The sequence below is a fragment of the Ammospiza nelsoni genome, chromosome 16 (genome assembly GCF_027579445.1).
Source record: "Ammospiza nelsoni isolate bAmmNel1 chromosome 16, bAmmNel1.pri, whole genome shotgun sequence".
In the NCBI taxonomy this organism is placed as follows: domain Eukaryota; kingdom Metazoa; phylum Chordata; class Aves; order Passeriformes; family Passerellidae; genus Ammospiza; species Ammospiza nelsoni.
Genome location: NC_080648.1, coordinates 15,657,857 through 15,674,639, shown reverse-complemented (window position 1 = coordinate 15,674,639; position 16,783 = coordinate 15,657,857). Strand labels below are relative to the sequence as shown.

General features: G+C 46.8%; 2 protein-coding genes across 2 annotated transcripts; both read left to right on the top strand.

Moving 5' to 3' along the window:
* The first annotated feature begins 3,699 nt into the window (after nucleotides 1-3,699).
* On the top strand, nucleotides 3,700-8,872 carry LOC132080427 (ovomucoid-like). Its single transcript, XM_059483595.1, has 8 exons — nucleotides 3,700-3,828; nucleotides 4,794-4,813; nucleotides 5,584-5,720; nucleotides 6,225-6,282; nucleotides 6,552-6,688; nucleotides 7,200-7,260; nucleotides 8,144-8,253; nucleotides 8,743-8,872. The coding sequence occupies exons 1-8, from the start codon at nucleotides 3,774-3,776 to the stop codon at nucleotides 8,786-8,788; spliced, it is 624 nt and encodes a 207-aa protein (XP_059339578.1). The 5' UTR covers nucleotides 3,700-3,773; the 3' UTR covers nucleotides 8,789-8,872.
* Nucleotides 8,873-10,526: 1,654 nt separating this feature from the next.
* LOC132080701 (ovomucoid-like) lies at nucleotides 10,527-12,744 on the top strand. The gene is made up of 4 exons (XM_059483949.1): nucleotides 10,527-10,703; nucleotides 11,520-11,542; nucleotides 11,994-12,118; nucleotides 12,562-12,744. Exons 1-4 carry the CDS (start codon nucleotides 10,649-10,651, stop codon nucleotides 12,605-12,607), a joined length of 249 nt encoding a protein of 82 aa, XP_059339932.1. The 5' UTR covers nucleotides 10,527-10,648; the 3' UTR covers nucleotides 12,608-12,744.
* The last annotated feature ends 4,039 nt before the right edge of the window (nucleotides 12,745-16,783 follow it).

The window sequence follows — 16,783 nt, the reverse complement described above, 5'->3', positions numbered from 1 at the left end:
GAATAATTCCTCACATTCATTCAGAATTTAATCCTTTTGCCATACAGCTTAGAGAAGACTTATCTCTGACCCCATCAGGGAGCTGCAGACAGCAGAGTGATCCCAGTAGCCATCTATTCCCCATGATGAACAAGCCCATCTCCTTCAGCTTTCCTGGAATGCCCTGTGCTCCTGTCCCTGCCAGCCCGCCTGCCTCTGCTGGACTTGTTCCCATGTGTCAACATCTGCCCTTGCAGTGGGGCCAAATTCATTCAATTCATTGCATAAGTAACGTGAAACCACGTTAGCCTTCACCTGCAGGGTACAAAGTTCTGCCCATGGTCTTATTAGCTCAGGAAAACATCCACTGGCATTACCTGGATCAAGCTCTATTTAATAAGTTCATAAACACATGGATATGTTTTGATGGTGAGATGTTTTTAATCATATCAGTGACTTTGTTTGCTTTATTGCTCAGTTCGGATGAGGCCTTCAAGCACTGGGTGAGAGGCAGAGCTTCCATTTGTGCTGCATTGGTTTCTCCAGGCATGAGGCTCAATGCAAACAGTTATTGGCCACACTGTGGCCAAAAGAAAGCCAGAGATGAAAACTGTAGCCTGAATTGTGTTTAGCGGGCATTTTGGAGTGATTAGAGGCATTTTCATGGAAGAGCTGCAACCAATTGGTATTTCCCACCTTTACAGCAGTTATTTGTTAATTAAATAATGTGTCAAACCCCGGGAGTGTTTAGAAAAGTGTATTAAATGATTTGCCATTAATTTATCAATGTGTTATTTATGCTGGGGAGTTGCATATCTGCTAAGAAAATTCTTCAACCTCAGTTTTGATTTTTTCAGAGAATAGGAAATCGATACTGGAAAAAAAACTGTAATGGGAAACGTAAAACAAGGATTTACATGAGTAAGTCAGAGAGGATATTGTATAATGGCCAAATCCTGCCCTGGTCTCAGCACACAGACCTTATGTGCTCAGGACCATAACAGGCAGCACCCTGAGGTGTGGCACTGCCTTTGCTTACCTGCAGAATACAGAATCATAGAAATTTTTGGGTTGGAAGAGAGCTTAAAGATAATTTTGATCCAACCCCTCTGCCATAGGTAGGGGCATTTTCCACTGTCCCAGGGTGCTCCAATCCCTGTCCAGCCTGGCCTTGGACACTTCCAGGGATGGGGCAGCCACAGCTGCTCTGGGCACCTGTGCCAGGACTTCCCACTAAAGAATTTCTCCCTAATACTCAATCTAAACCTTCCCTCTTTCTGCTTAAAGCCTTTCCATTCCCCCTTGTCCTCTCACTCCATGCTCTTGTCCAGAGTCCATCTCCAGCTCTCTTGTAGGATCTCTGCCCTCGTGCTGGCTGCTGCTCACAGAGGATTTTCCTTCAGCCAAATGGTCATTAGCCATATGCTGCATCTGACTTTGAGGATTAGAGGGCCATAATGAAGTGGATTACAGCAGATCAGTGGCAGGATTGCAGACCAAATCCTCTTTCTAACTGTTCTTTCAGGAGCAGCCAAGGCCTGAGAGACCTGTCCTGCAGCAGGAGCTCAGCCAGCTGTGGCGTTTTTCCATGCTGTTACCAGGGGTGGGATAATCTGGAGCTGTAACCCTGGGTGGGGAGGCTGTGGATGCTGAATGGCTGTGCAAGTGCCTGAACCTGGGGATTTCTGGGTGAAATCCCCCACTTTTGTGGCTTGCCTAGGGGGATACCTGTGGGGCTCAGGTGTTGCCCAGTCACCATTTAATTGCTGCAGATTTCAGTCTCCTTGAAGTGTCTGTAGGTGAGAGAGTGAAATAAGGCACCTGCTGGACATCCAACAGGCATTGTGGTGGTCAGAGAAAATCTGAGTTGCTTGAGGCCAGTGCCAGACCTAGAGCTGAACCCAGGAGGTGAAGTGGAAAATTTTTCAGTGGTGTAACACGTGCCAGACTTTGGCAGGAAAATGCTCTCCACTCATCAGGAGAGGTTGGTCTTGCCCAAAGGACAGCACTGTCCAGGGCTGGGGCTGTGAAGGCTGGTGAGGATCGTTTGGAGAGGTCTTGGTTGGATGAGGGAGCGGCAAATTCCATATTTAACCCAGAGGGATGTAGCTCCCTCCAACTCTGCACAGGAAAAATCAGCAACTGTGACATGCAGGGAGCAGCTTCAGTAACTCCTGCACATGCTCAGGGAAAAGAGTTTGGCTTCCAGAGATGCTGCTCACAAGGCACATCAGGGCAATATATCCTGGAAATGTGCCGAATCTGTCTGAAATATTCATGCATGCTCCCTGTAATTTATAGAAACAATCACAGCAGCATAATTATTTCGATGCTTCTGCCTGTGAAGAATCTCATCTCTTGGATGTGAAAATGTGACCTGCATATCCACACAGCCATGCTGTGGCCTTCTGGGTGTGCCAGGAGAGGTGATTCCATGCAATATCCAATATATCCAGGTAAGGATCAAAATATACCCTTTAGACTACTGTGGTGGATCAGACAACAACACATTTGCTTGGGGTGAATTTCAATGATTTCAGATGAATTTAATTTGTCTTATGGGTGGTGCCTGGTTCATTAAAGGCAGCACCTGTAAAGCACCTTTTGCTCTGCACCTCCCAAAATTCTGAAGTTACCCTAAGCACAATGCTTAGCTCCAATGACCCCCCAAAAAACCCCAAGTGTCCTTGCCACTTTGAACCTGTGAAAGGGATGGGCAACAGGTTACAGGCAGAACCCACTCCTGCAAAATTACAGCTACTAAACCAGCAGAGGTGCAGACCTGCTCCTAGGCAGGAGCAATTTGGAGATGACACAAAGGCTGGTGGTGTGAGACAGACAGGGAAATGGGGACAGATTCTATATTTTAAGTATCATTTTCTAAAATATCTGCCAGAGGAAAGGACCTACTGTACTTTCAGGTGTAGCTGGTGCAATGTAAATAGGTTCCAAATCCTCAGTGTCTTTTGTTCTTCAGCTGGCTTGGCAGAACACTCTGAATCCTTGTGTTTAACTGGGACTGGGTCTGTAAATAAGTGCTCCCTGTTGCTAAGGTTCAAGTGACATTTTTAGTGGCATTTGACAGATTTTTAATCTGCTTTCAAGTCTTCTACTGAGCTCTTCTATACCCAGGCAGTGAAACTGTCATGAAGCCTTGGCTTTACTCAAACTGGTGCCAAAAACCTTTGGATCCACAGGCTGGACACGGTCCTGCCAGACCTGCCTGATGAAGCTTAACTGGTGCTGCTGATGGCAAAGCCACACCTGAGCTGTGTTTGTACCTAGAGGTGATTATTTGGGAATTTGGGGAGAAAAACCCACTGAAAACCAGAAAGGAAAGCAGAGACTCAGCCTGGCCTGCAGGCAGGGTGGTACTGCTTAAGCTGTCCCTGATGGGAGGTGTTGCTCTACAAGAGACAAATCAGTGGCCTGCTCTTCATTCCCCTCAGTATCTTGTGCTCCTTACATTTCCACCAGAATCCCAAAGAGGTTTCTTTTGTCCAAAAGGCTGTTTGTTTTCTTTTGACCACTCAGAACTTGTGATACTTGTCTTGATCTATTAACCAGGTGTCCAGCCAAAATCAATTGCCTGGCAGGCTCAGACCATTACCCGAAAAGTCAAGACCTCCATAAATATTCCCGGCCTCATTGTGCTGCTGACAGATTCTGCAGGTTGTTTTATGTTACAGTTGAACAGTTTAGACATTGCATTTGTATATATTTGCAGGCAGCCCTGCAGGGACCATCTCTGAGCAGAGTGGGAGCAGCAGCCTGCAGACTCCAGCACCTCCAGCATGACCAGGGCAGGAATTCTGGTGCTCCTCTCCTTCGCGCTTTGCTGCGCCCCAGGTGAGTGATTCTCCAGGTGTCTCTGAGTCCTGGCTGCCTTCAAAGGGATGAGGCAGAGGATCCAAAGAGAGGAAATCTCCTTCAGAGGGCTCTGCTGCCTCGGTTGGCATCGTGCAGGTTGCAGGAGTGTTTTTCAGGGTAGTCCTCAGTGGCTCGCTGCTGTAGCTGGTGGTTTGTCATAAATATAAATAACAGCAATGGAGTTCTGTGCTGGCAGCTCGTGCTGTTACACTTTGTACACTGATGTTCTCACACCATTACACTGCTTAGCCTTGTACAATTACAGCAAATGGATGAACACTTGAAATAAGGCCATGAGAAGGGGGTCAGACCTCTGGTAACTAGTAAGGAAAATATTGTAATGGCACAGGCAAGTTTTCTGCAAGACCCTGGCAAATTTCCTGCAATGCTCTTTCTGCTAATGGAACAGCAAGAGATGAAAACAAGCCAGACTCTGATGTTCTCACTGCATATTCACAACTTATGAAATTACAAAGCCAAAGACATTTTTTTCACACTCACCTTCTTTCAAATGCATATTTCTGTCAACAGATGCTGTATGTATTTGCTTATCCTGTAGGTGACTATTTGCATTTGTCTCTGTTGATTCAGGTGTATTTCCAGATACATAACAGCAGCGCTTTAGGGTCAAAGCGGATATGTAAAAAGATAAGGAAGGAAAAGCTGTTCTGTTTTCAATTAATAAATCTACATGTCTCAGAACAAAAAAAGAACAAAGCTATTCAGAAAGGTGTTTCATCATAGCCAGCAATAAGCAATGCTATTATGCTTATCAACATAGAGGAAAAAAATCATACATAGTTTATTTAGTTCAAAAAACAATCACTAGAAATCATTTGGCTTGGTCCTGCACACAGGAATTTTATATCCATATTTCCAGCTTTAATTGAGGTCTTATCACATTGGCTTTTGTTCATACTTTCTGCCTCTCTTTTCTTTTCCAGATACTGTCTTTGGGATTGAGGTAAGTGGAAGATTTCTTTCTGTCACCTTTCTCAAGTATGTGGCCTGATAAAGGTAAAACCAAAGTAATGGGAAAAACCTCCAGCCTGTAAATGCTCAGCTGTTTTTCACCCAAGTGTCACACTCGGGTCACTGTAATCAGATCCTACAGGGTAAAAAATGAAATTATACTGCCCTGGGCTGTACATCTATGCTGTATGTTAATAATGTTTTAGTAGTAATGTTATAATGTTTTTGGATTAATTAATTTTTCAGCAACTTTACACTGGTCTAAGCTTTAAACTGAAAATATATAGCTGGTTCTAAATTAAAGCAATAGGCTAGCATCAGAACCTACCTGAGAGCAACCTACTGAAATACTAAAATACTCTGAGCTGATCCAGCTTCCTCACAGGTCTTGGTCCTCTGAAAAAAAACCATGATCAGTGTATTAAGAATGAAAAAGTAAAACCAGAGGTGCAGTGGAGAGGCCACAAGAATAGAAGATCTAGGGACCAATGGAGAGCCTTTATAAAATCATGTCAAGTGAGCATGAGAGACCAGCACTGGTTTATCCCATCCAAGGGGCTGTATGGTTATAGCTCTTCCCTCCTCCTCCTCTTCTCCTGCTCTTTGGGGACATCTCTGCAGGAAGGATTCTCCTGAGGGACCCACAGCAGAAGTTTGTGCTGTGGCAGTGAGGACTGGTTGTACCAGCCCAGTGTCCCACCCACAATGAGAGCTGTGAACGTCTCAGGTTTTCTCACCCTGTTGCTGTGATTGCTGTGGCAGGTGGACTGCAGTACCTATCCCAACACCACAAACGAGGAGGGCAAAGAGGTGCTGGTGTGCAGCGAGGCCGTCAGCCCCATCTGCGGCTCCGACGGTGTCACCTACGGCAACGAGTGCCTGCTCTGCGCCTACAACGCGTATGTTCTGCTTGGGGACACATGGGGACAGCTTGGGGACAGCGTGGGGACCCCAGGCAGCACAGCTCAGGGCTCCTGGCACCACCACAGCTCACCAATCTGTCACACATCACCCGTGTCAATTCCTCCAAAATGAGCTTGGCTATCACGGCACAGCGCTCAGGCTTTAGCCACCGTGTCTTTCTTTTGCTTCTGTAATTTATTCAGGTTTTTTTTCTCTGTCTCAAGGAGTGGCCAGGTGATGGCTCTGAGAGCACATCTCATCGCAGCAAGAGGATAGAGATGCTCTGCTCAGGGCTGCCCAAAATGGCCCCAAAGCTTCCCAGGGTTTTACATCCCTGCCAGCTACTCAGCTGATGAGGGAGGGTGGCTCTACCTTCTCAAATACAGATATAAAAAAAGCCTGACTGAGAAAGTCAGTTTTCCCTTGTATTAATTTTAGCACCTAGAATGTTGCAAAACATCTTTGCTGAACTTCCTAACATTTGTCTTTCTCCCCTGCAGAGAATATGGAACCAATGTCAGCAAAGACCACGATGGAGAGTGCAAGGAAGTTGCCCCCGTAAGTTAAACCAAGGGCAAAACAAGGGGTGTGTCCTGCTTCTGAGTGTCCAAGGGTGCTTATTGAAATAATTCAGACCCTAAACAAGAACACAGATGAGCTGCCACAATCTTGCAGTGGTCACCTCCAAGTGAAGTGTCATCACTGAGACTGACAGAAAAGCTTTTCTCCTGCTGTGGTGCTGTCCTGTGTGGCCAGGCAGACACACCCGATCCCCTTGTGTGCTTTCAGCAAGGCCTTCACCAGGGCTTTGTTTGTTCCCTCGCCAGGTGGATTGCAGCAGGTACCCCAACTCAACCAGCGAGGAGGGCAAAGTGGGGCTGATCTGCAGCAAAGACATCAGCCCCGTCTGCGGGACCGACTGGGTCACCTACGACAACGAGTGCCTGCTCTGCGCCCGGAGCCTGTGAGTGCTGAGCACAGGGCCTGGGGCTGCTGCTCCTGCAACTGCTCTTTTGGACAGCAGGACTTCCAACAAGACCTCTTTTCCTCCTGACTAAACCTTGCTGTCCTCTGTCATTAGAAGGAGAGCCATGCCTTTGGTGTAGGCAGAGAAGGGGAGGGCTGGGTGGGGATCTCACACAGGACAGGATGCTGCTCTTAACTAAGTCAAAAGGGTCCGTGTGGCAGATGCTGCCTTGCAGAGGATAACAACTCACCCAGGGGGCATTGACATTGTCACACAGCCTGTCTCCTCATCCACCATGACCCCTGTCCCTCACATCTTGCTGCAAACCAGCTCCCTGGCAGGCAGTGACACCACCCGAGCTGGTCCCTGGAGCCACATGGGCACAACATCAGCTGGTGCCTCCTGTATCCCATCCTTGTGCCTGGGGCTGCTCAGCGTTGCTGGTGATGGGGCTCAGCAGGACAGGCTGCTTGCAGGGCTCCCTAATGCATGTCTCTTCCCTTCCCAGGGAGGCTGGAACCAGCATTGGCAAGAAGGCTGACGGTGAATGTAAGAAGGAAATTGTCGCAGTAAGTGATTTGGGTGATCAGGGGCTGGGTTTTGGTGCTGCTGCTGTCAGGGGAAGAACTGCCAGTGTCTGCAGCAGCCCCCAGACCAGCAGAAGTGAAACAGCTGCTGTGCTGCAGAAGGGGAGAGGTTTTGCCTTCTCTACATGCAATAAATGTTATTTGTGTGAATGCCAGGAAAGGAGCAGGTGACTGCTCAGGAAGGGATGAGTAAAAGAGTAGTAGAAATAATTCATCAGGGTGGAACTGTGAAAAGGAACAGAGAATGGCTTTTGGGGTCCGACCAATGCTCCATCTAGACCCTGGCAACTTGGTGCAGAGCCTAAGCCTAGTACAGTCACTAAGCCTTGAGAGATTTCTCCTCTATGAAATTCCTCAGCCTCTTCCTGCACCCAGACACATTTTTAGCTCTACAATTCTCCTCAGCAAGTGCAACACCATTGCTCCAGGAAACAGAATCCCACTCTTGCAGTATCCAGCCACCTGCTGATCTTCCAGTTTTAAGACTCCAGGAGGGATAGTGGACCTTTATAGAGGATCAGCACTCCATTTCTCCAGACACCAGTGTTTTTCCATTTAATTTCCTGGCCAGCTTGGGAACACAGAGCACGGCACCTTCACCGAGTGAACTGCTGCTGCTTGGAAATGCCATGACCAGGTTATGATATACATCTCTTCAAACAGGAAATTATGATCTATTTTTATATTATTAAATTCTCCTGGCATGGGAGAAACTGACACCTCAGTTTATATCAGATGTGCAAGGAAGTTAATTATGTTTGGTGAGATTGGTATCACTAGCACTGCAGCTCTAGCTCAGGGTTCAAGCCCTTGTGCTACTGACTCCTCCATATCAGACTCTTTTATTTTTATTTATTTTTTACAGGTTGACTGCAGTGACTACCCCAAACCTGTCTGCTCACTGGACTACATGCCTCTCTGTGGCTCTGACAACACAACATACAACAATAAGTGTATCTTCTGCAATGCAGTCGTGTATGTACAAATATCAGTGATGTCTGTTTTATCAGTTGCCTCCTGTGGGCACAAGTTTGCACAGTTACTGCTTTTTTTGTTTGCTGGATACTGGTGATTAGGGATTTGGGGCAGGAGGGAATGCCAGCCACCGTGTCAAGCGTTCATTTATTTTTTTCATTAGAGCATAAAAAATGCTACGGCTGCTTTGTCAGTGTGAATGGTTTGAAGAGCATTTAACCTAAATGGAATTTTTCTTGCATGCTGCAAAGGAAATGAAATTCCTTTCCTTTTGAAATTCCACTGTAGTTTCCCCACAGATATTTTCAGTCTTAAGAATGGGTTAAATTGTTTTACTCATGTCTTAATAATCAAATAGCAAATGGGAGTCTGCAAGTTCCTTGGCTCTGGAGCAGGATCCCATCTGACACCATCTCTAGGAGCCATCAAAAAGACAGATTATAGCAGGCAGGACTCTGTTTAATTCATTCTTTCCTCTCCTTACTTCAGGGACAGCAATGGGACTATCTCTTTGAGCCATTTTGGAAAATGCTGAGTATAGTGCCAAGAGAATTCACCACAGGATCCCCACTGGAAAATCCCAGATAAAGATCTGACCTCAGTCCATCTCACCTTCTGGGGAACTCAGCTCACTCCTGATTTTCTTTCTCAATAAACTAAATCAGCAACATTTCCCTGTCTTCTTTCATGTGTTGTCTCATGAAACATTGCCTTGATTTGTTGGATGATGATATTGGGCAGAATAGGTTACGTGCTCAAAGCTCTGGGATAGAACAAGAACATAATCTTCCTCCCCTCCCTCTCATAAAAGACAAAAAATTAAATACAGATGCTCCAACCCCAGAGCTGTGTGTCTTTGCACATAATGACAATAATGTCCCTGCATTAGTGCTCAGACCCTTTAATGTTTGACGTTGGACAGGGCTGAAGGGGTGGCACAGGAGGGTCCCTCCTCAGGTGCTCCTGGTGCATTTTCCCTGTCAGCAAAGCCCAGTCCCACCTCGGTGTCACTGCCCAGAGCTGATCCCTGGCTCTGTGCTCCCCTCAAGTGCTGCTCTCTCAAGGGCACCCTGCTGGCAAAGCCCATATTGTTCAGACACCTGCAACGTCCCTGTCTATTTATCCAAGTCCTCCAGCTGACTTATTACCAGATTTTTCTCATCCTGGAGTCGTCCTTTAAAACCTTTCAAGTTTTGAGATTAATGCCTTCCTAGGTGTGGTGCCTACTCCTGCCTACTTGTCTTCTCTCAGTCTTCAATTACACAGTGTTCTCTGCCAGCCCAAGGAGTATTTCAGCAGTGTTTCAAAATCCAAGGACAAAGCATCCTTCTGTTTCTTGAGAGTGTGACCTGTCATTGGCGTATTGTTCTTGAAATTTATTTTGCTTTTGTCTTCTGTTTGAGTATTGAATTGGGTTTTGTTTTTTTTTTTTTTTTAAATCCACACAAGAGAGTCATAAATAAGTTGGGCTTATCCCTTCTAAAATGTAATATCTCCCACATGCATTTCTTCTGGGAGTCAAAGAGAGAGGGGTGCTTGTTCTCCTTGATGGAGGTTGTCCCAAAAAGCAATGCTTCGGTGGTAAAACAAAGGATTTATGTAGAAATGGGCAGATGGATGAAGCAGTGATTTCCAGATTGGGTTCAGCTTTTCTAGGATCCATGCTAGGGTCCCAAATCATTCTGTCATCATCATACTAAAAGTCTATTACTGCAAAGCTAATGGCTTTTAGGGGAAATAGCAATTGTAAATTTTTTTTTTTTGCATAGTCCTATAAAAGTTTCTCCATCCCTTGTCATTTTCCAGGATTCATTTCAGTGTCTGGGATGCCCTCTTGCTTGCCTTCCCGGTCCATTGTTTTCCTGCTTTCACTATAACTTAGTGATGTTTTACTTGGGAAGCACAAAAATAAAAGGAGAGCCTTTCTGCTATGGAAGCTTTTCGTTCAATGTTTTTCTCGTGAAAAAGCACTGCACAAAAATAAGCAGTGATAGGTGAACACACAGAAAACCTGACAGCACTTTGCACAGTGGCTCTTTTGCCTGCAGGAATTTTCTGCGGTCCTTCAGGGGGAAACTGTCACATATTTCACTTAAAATAAGGACTCAGAGGGTGTATCTCACACATCTGAACTCCCCGTGACTCCCGTTGATGAAGAAACACCACTCTTGGCTTCCAGCACAGCTTACCTCCACTGATATTACCTCTGAGACAAAAGGCTGGAAGTGTTGCCCCAGGATAAGGGTGGATAAGGCAAATATGAACGTGCACAAACACACACGCCCCCCAGAGGTGCAGGCATACATATAAGCGTGGTTGGCACCTGAGGACAGAACCCAGGCTGTGTTTCCTGAGCAAAAGCCGAGCTCTGCTGCTCACAGCTCATCCAGCCACCATGAAGATCACGGGAGTGCTGCTTCTGCTCTCTCTGGCCCTTTTCTGCATCTCAGGTGAGTGGCTGTGCCTTGGAGTAAGCGCTGGCTGTCTTCAAAACCACAAAAAAAAAACATCCTCAGACTGGAAAGAGCTCCGTTCTGCAAGGACTTATTTACTCCTAGAAAGATAGTGTTGAAAAGACTTGACATCAGAGACTATCACTTATGGGGTAATATTTTAGCAACAGAACTGAGTGGGTAAGAACAACTGTGGGAACAGCTCTGCTCTCAGTGCTAGTTTATGCATAATGAAAGAAGTGACACGAACGTGGTGCAACCCAGAGACTCAGACAACCAGTGCTTAACCTCTGAAATCTTGCAGAAACACAAATTATTCTACTGAATGAAAGTGAACATTTCTTGCAGTCATCCTGAACCGAGGTGTAGTTTGAGAGCCTGAATTGCTGTAGGAGCTTTATAAATTCACTTCTCACTAAATACTATTCTTATTTAAAAATAATATTGGCAATGCATATAAGATGCCTCTGTGTACTTGTCAGCTTTATGTCCCTCTTTACCTCAATAATTTGCTTTGCTTTGAGTTCATGTCCTGTTCCATCCTTTGAACCATAGAAAATGCCTTTCTCTTCTTTTATTTTACACAGCTTTTTCCATTTTGACTGTAACCCTCATTAAATAAAAACACTACAGAATCAACATACAGTATGGCACAACATTGTGCCTGAACTTCCTTTTGTCTAAGAATAATTTGCTAGCACATGGGGAGTTGGAAGATATGTATTCAGGGCATGCATTCTCAGATTTTAACAGAATCTATGAATTACATTTGTAACATATTTCATTTGTTCTTCTTTTTTTTTTTTTTTTTAGTTCCAGCTACTGATGCGCTGCAGGTAAAGGACAGATTTTTCTATTCTCCATCCCTTCTTTCCTTAAAGCAGTTTCTGTATAAATCTTTACTAATCACATCATGATGGAGCCTTTCAAAATCCTGAGACACCCAGCTGCCTGAGCAATATTTGCCACAGATATTATCGGGTGAAATTGCCATTTTCATCTGCTGATAGCTTCAACAAGTAGGGCAGCAGTCAGCTCATGTCCAGGTTGTTGTCAAAGTTACTGCAGCATCGTTTGCAGTGGTTTCCCAGGCTCTGCATGGCTGGAGGCAGCACTCCTCTGCATCCTGCCCCATCCCTGGGCTTTTCCTCAGCATCTGGGCAGCAAGGGGGCAGCTCAAGGGGTGTGTGGGGCCTCCTGATGCCAACTTTCTCACCCAGCTTTGGTTAAGAGCTCTTTTTTTGATTTTTTTTTTTTTTTTTTTTTTTTTTTTTTTTGTGAATACAGGCTGCACCTGTCTACTGCAGGAACCAGAGGACCATCAGGAACATGTGCTCCATGGAGTATGTCCCCCACTGTGGGTCTGATGGTGTCACCTACCCCAACAAATGCACGTTCTGCAATGCCTACCTGTACGTATGGAATAAATCTCTTCACCTACTCAGTGGTGAATTAACTTAGCTTAAACTGGCTAATCAGTCTTGGACACTGGCTGGAGAAGTAAAGTGCTTTTATTTCATTTGTTTTTCTCTCACCATTAAGGGTAATTTTTAATTTTTTTTTTGAGAGTTTGCTAGGAACTCCTTTGTTTCAGATATAAAGACACAACATTGTGTTCCATGTTTTCCTCTTACATGATTTGCAAAAGAGTTTTCTCTCAGCAAAGTCTGTTTCTTAAAGACTATTTGGTCTTTTAAATTAAGAACTTTGCTTGTCTTTATATGTCAATAATAAAAGGAAATATGTGGAATGGAGTTCAGAAGTCCCTCTGTGGTGCAGAGGGACAGACCAGCAGTAAAAGCCCAGATGTTCTGTCTCTGAGGTACTGATTTCTTACTGATTTCTTTCTCTGCAGGAGAAGCCGTGGAGTTCTTGCCTTGCGGTCTCTTGAAGCCTGTTAAGTTCTTGACAGGATTCAGCTGAGAAAGAGCATCCCTCCCTGATAATGTTCCCCATGGCAGATGACTTCCTAAACCCCTGACCCTTGAATACCTCTTATCAACCCTGAAACCTCTGACAATAAAAAAAAGACCCAGCATTTATGTTCTCCTTCAGTCTCATTCTGGCTTTACCTAGCAGGTTGCATGATTATACCACTGCAACAACCCTGGGGTGTGGGAATTAATGGGCAAATTACAGGGGAGAGGGAGAAGGGTGTTCTGATCCACAAAAACACCAACTGCAAAGGCAATGGGCAGCTTTGGCGGGCATCTGCCTTTATCCAGCTTTCCAGAAGAAAAGCCAGGCTGGGGATGCATCCTGGTGCTCCTGTCCTTTTCCTGCTCTGAGGGGATGTGACAGAGCCTGAGAGGAGCCTGGCTGAGAGGAGCTGCCTCCCTCCCCTCCCAGCTGCTGCTGTCAAACACCTGCAGCCTCCCCCAGCCTCACTCTCTGTAGCCTGGCAGCACCAAGAGGCCCCAGGCAAACCTAAACATTAACACGATTAGAGACAATCCCAAGACTTGTAATTGGGGTGCTCTGACACTGCTCTGCCACACAGAAGGGGTCCTGCTGGCACAATGAGCTGCTCACCCCTGTTTCAGTTCCCAGGGTTATCCCCAATTTCTTACACCTGCAGGAGAACATGCGAGGAAGGTCACATTCCAAGCTGCCTCCACCTCGCGAGCAGGACTGAAAACTCACCTGTAGCTGAGAGAAAGCCTTTTGCAATCTGCTCTGCTCCCCAGAGCAATGTCACAGGGAGTTTTCTCTGGGCTGCCCACGCTGGTTCATTGCTGAGGGGCACTGCAGAACACCCGTGGGCAGCCAGAGCTAACAGAGCTGCTGTCCAGGGGATGCTGGCAACCACCGAGCCCATCTGGGCACCTCACCCATCACTTAGTGCTGGTTGAAGGTAATTACCTTGACTGTCGCTTGTAGAGGATCCTTTGAGATTCTCCGGCCTCTGGAAGCCTCGGCTGATGAAAGGAAGGGCTCAGAGTCGTGGTGTTAATTTATTATTCATTAACAGCCAGGCGCTGCCAGTGCCGCGTGCTGCAGAGGCAGCAGCCTCACAGTCAAATAGTTAATGATCTTAAGTGACAATGTGTCACTTCCCAGAGACTGCAGAGAGCAGCTCTCTAAAAGGAGACAATTTATTTCCAAAAGACATGATTCTCTGCAACCATTTAGTGCCAACTCCCTTCCTGGGGCTGGAATGTCCCTCCTGTCTGTGTGCAGGAAGGCTTTTCAGATGTGATTTCTGGGGACCAGGATAAATTGAGGCTCTGGGAGGTGGTGCTGGGGGTGTGGGGCACATTCAGGCTCCTTCTTCTCCCCCTCTGCAGAGCGTGGGAGTCAGGGTAGGAGAGCAGCAGCTGCAGCAGTTATTTTTTCCTCAGGCAGCAGCAGGGAGGATGAGGATGGCCCTGAGGAGCCGCGATGCCTTGGAGACAGCAGAGCTCCCAGTCGTGCTGGAGATCCCTGCGATGCTCAGAGGGCCTCTTGCAGGGGCACGTCTGCCAAACAGGAAAATCCAGCAGGCAATTAAGGGCAGTTTCTGTGAGTAGAAATGATAAATCCTCTGGGGCTGCTCAGGAGTGACCAAGGGCAGGGCAGGACCCCAGTGCAGCCCCGGCCTCCTGCCCCAGCAGCTCATCCTGGATGCTCCTTAAGATGGAGAGGAAGAGCATTCTCCTTTATGAGCACCTCGTTGGAAATAATTTTTTTTATTGCTTCTCAGTAAAATCCTGCCACAACAGCACAAATCCTCTCACCATTACTAATCTAACTCTCCCTCCAGGAAATTCAAGGCAGGAAACATTGTCTGCCTGCCAAGGTATTTTATGGTACAATTCTTTGAGCAGTACCTCAGCACTTTATGTTATTATCTGATGTTTTGGATTCAGTAAATGCCATTCAATTACCCCATAACCTGATTAACACATTGCATGTACTTATTTTGTTTTGCTTTATTTTATATAAAATTTCTTCTATTTTTGTGCATTGTTCGACTTGTTGCTGGCCAAAATATACCTCAGGCCAGTCTAGACCTTTCTGTTAATGCAGTTTCTCTCTGTGGCTTCTGTCAGGAGAAATGGTTTATTACTGCATTCTTACTTGATGTGGAGAAAAACAAAATTATGTTTGAAAAGTGAATTAATTGTGGGTGTTTTGGGGGGCTGGCTGTGTCAGAGCTATTGCAGCGAGGCAGAGCTGAGATTCACTGAGGGACTGGGATCCTCAGCCTTAAGCTGTTAGCATGCAGCTTCCAGACAGTCAAATAATTCCAGACACCCTTGCCTGTGATATCATCTATGCTTAAAAGACTGGGGATATTCAGGCAGCAATCAGATGGCTGAACTACAAGGAGGAATAATAGGTGAGTGCGGCTTAGAGCAGGGGCTTTGCGGGCTGTAAATTGAATTTCTGCTCTCATAGAAGATGCAGCTCTGCCCCCGTGTGCAGAGGTGTGGGAACAGCAGCTCGGCCGGGATCTCCTGCGGTTGTTCCCCACGCCCGGAGCCGCAGGGAGCTCCTGCCCGGGCTGCAGCCGCTTTGTTCTCGCTGTCCGTGACTGCTGCAGAGCACAGGGATGCTGCTGCTGGCACGGCAGCAAATCCTGCGCGCACACACCCACCCTCGTGTTTGATAATAATAATAATAATAATGAAAAAAAACCCCGTTGTTGCTCTTTGTAGCCAGATGAAGACTATGGCAAGTTTTAAACCAAAGCAGGGAGCATCATCAGTGAAAAATTTTTTAGGTTGTGGTTGGTTATGGACTTGAGGTAGGAAGTCTCAAGATCAGAGGAAAAGCTTCCCAGGAGATTATCACTGCTATGGGAAGAAATGCTGCTGGATTAGAAACCCAGAGTTACTGGAAATATACCTTAATACAAGAGGACTCCTGACATGATGGCCAACATTGATCCCATCCATGTGGCCATAACCTTCCTGAATGTTTGTCCTCTAGGAGTCTGGAATAGAAGGAAGCATTTTATTTAAGAGTTTTATTTAACCTTCTATATGGATCTCGTGTCTGTAGTAACATTAAAATAATCCCAAAGTCACTTTACTGAGCCCTCCATCATGGTATTTCTGAGCCTCAGAATCACAGGATAGTTTGGGTTGGAAGTGACCTCTGGAGATCCTCCAGTCCAACCCCCCTGCCAAAGCAGGGGCACCTGGAGCAGGTGACAGGAGCATGGCCAAGTGGGTTTGGGATGACTCCAGGGAGACTCCACCACCTCCCTGGGCAGCTGTTCCAGTGCTCTGCAACTCTCAATGGAAAGAGTTCTCTCCTCCTGTCAAGGTGGAACTTGTTGTGTTTTAGTTCATGGGCACTGCTCCTTGTCCTGTCACTGGGCACCACTGAGAACAGTCTGGCACCATCACTCACATCCCAGGGCTTTGGGCAGGTGGGCTCACTTTGCCCTTCCCATTTGCAACAGGTGTAGGACGTTTCCCAAGGCTCACCGTTGTGAGCACTGCTGTTTTTCACTGCTCCTAATGCCTGCTTTCAGTCTATCTGCTCTCCTGTGATTAGTGCTGCCCCATTCCCTCTGTTTCCTGCTGCTCCTTGTGCAATCCCCTGTCACACCTGTCCCAGCAGCTCTCCTGCCCTGCCCTGCCCTGCAGAGCCAGCCCTTTGTCTCCCATCCCTTCTCCCAGACCCTGTAGCAAGGCTCTCTCCTCGTTTCTCTTTTCCTCCCTGCTGCCCTGGGAAGTGGCAGGGGCTGCTGGAGGAGAAGAGCTTTTTGGATGGGCACCAAGACCCTCGGGGCAGCACGTGAGGCAGAGCGGATCTCCCAGGGGATCTGGCTAATGAAAGGGCAGGTGCTGGCTCAACATGAGAGCGGTGCCGCTCCCCGGCCGACACCTGCCAGGCACAACAGCTCCTGCTGGCTCCAGCCTGGCAGGAAACGCAGCAGGAGAAGCAGCACAGTTCTGCTAATGGGGATCTCGGATCTGGAGGTGGGTTTGGGGGAGTTTGGGTGGCAGGGCTGAAGTAGAGAGAGATTCTGCTCCTGGAGCCCCCCCAGCCACGGGGCTGGCAAGCAGCACCTCCACTGGTGGCTGGTACAGGCTCTGAGGAAGCTTTGTTTTCAGACTTTGGCATTCCTGCCCCTGGAGATT

What these genes read in the sequence shown, in the direction of transcription:
- LOC132080701 (XM_059483949.1), top strand. Translation starts at nt 10,649, where the DNA reads ATGAAGATCACGGGAGTGCTGCTTCTGCTCTCTCTGGCCCTTTTCTGC. An exon ending in GGCCCTTTTCTGCATCTCAG is followed by an intron (nt 10,704 to 11,519) that starts GTGAGTGGCTGT and finishes TTTTTTTTTTAG; the next exon opens with TTCCAGCTACTGATGCGCTG. An exon ending in CAGCTACTGATGCGCTGCAG is followed by an intron (nt 11,543 to 11,993) that starts GTAAAGGACAGA and finishes TTGTGAATACAG; the next exon opens with GCTGCACCTGTCTACTGCAG.
- LOC132080427 (XM_059483595.1), top strand. Translation starts at nt 3,774, where the DNA reads ATGACCAGGGCAGGAATTCTGGTGCTCCTCTCCTTCGCGCTTTGCTGC. An exon ending in AGTGCAAGGAAGTTGCCCCC is followed by an intron (nt 6,283 to 6,551) that starts GTAAGTTAAACC and finishes TTCCCTCGCCAG; the next exon opens with GTGGATTGCAGCAGGTACCC. An exon ending in ATCTTCTGCAATGCAGTCGT is followed by an intron (nt 8,254 to 8,742) that starts GTATGTACAAAT and finishes TCCTTACTTCAG; the next exon opens with GGACAGCAATGGGACTATCT.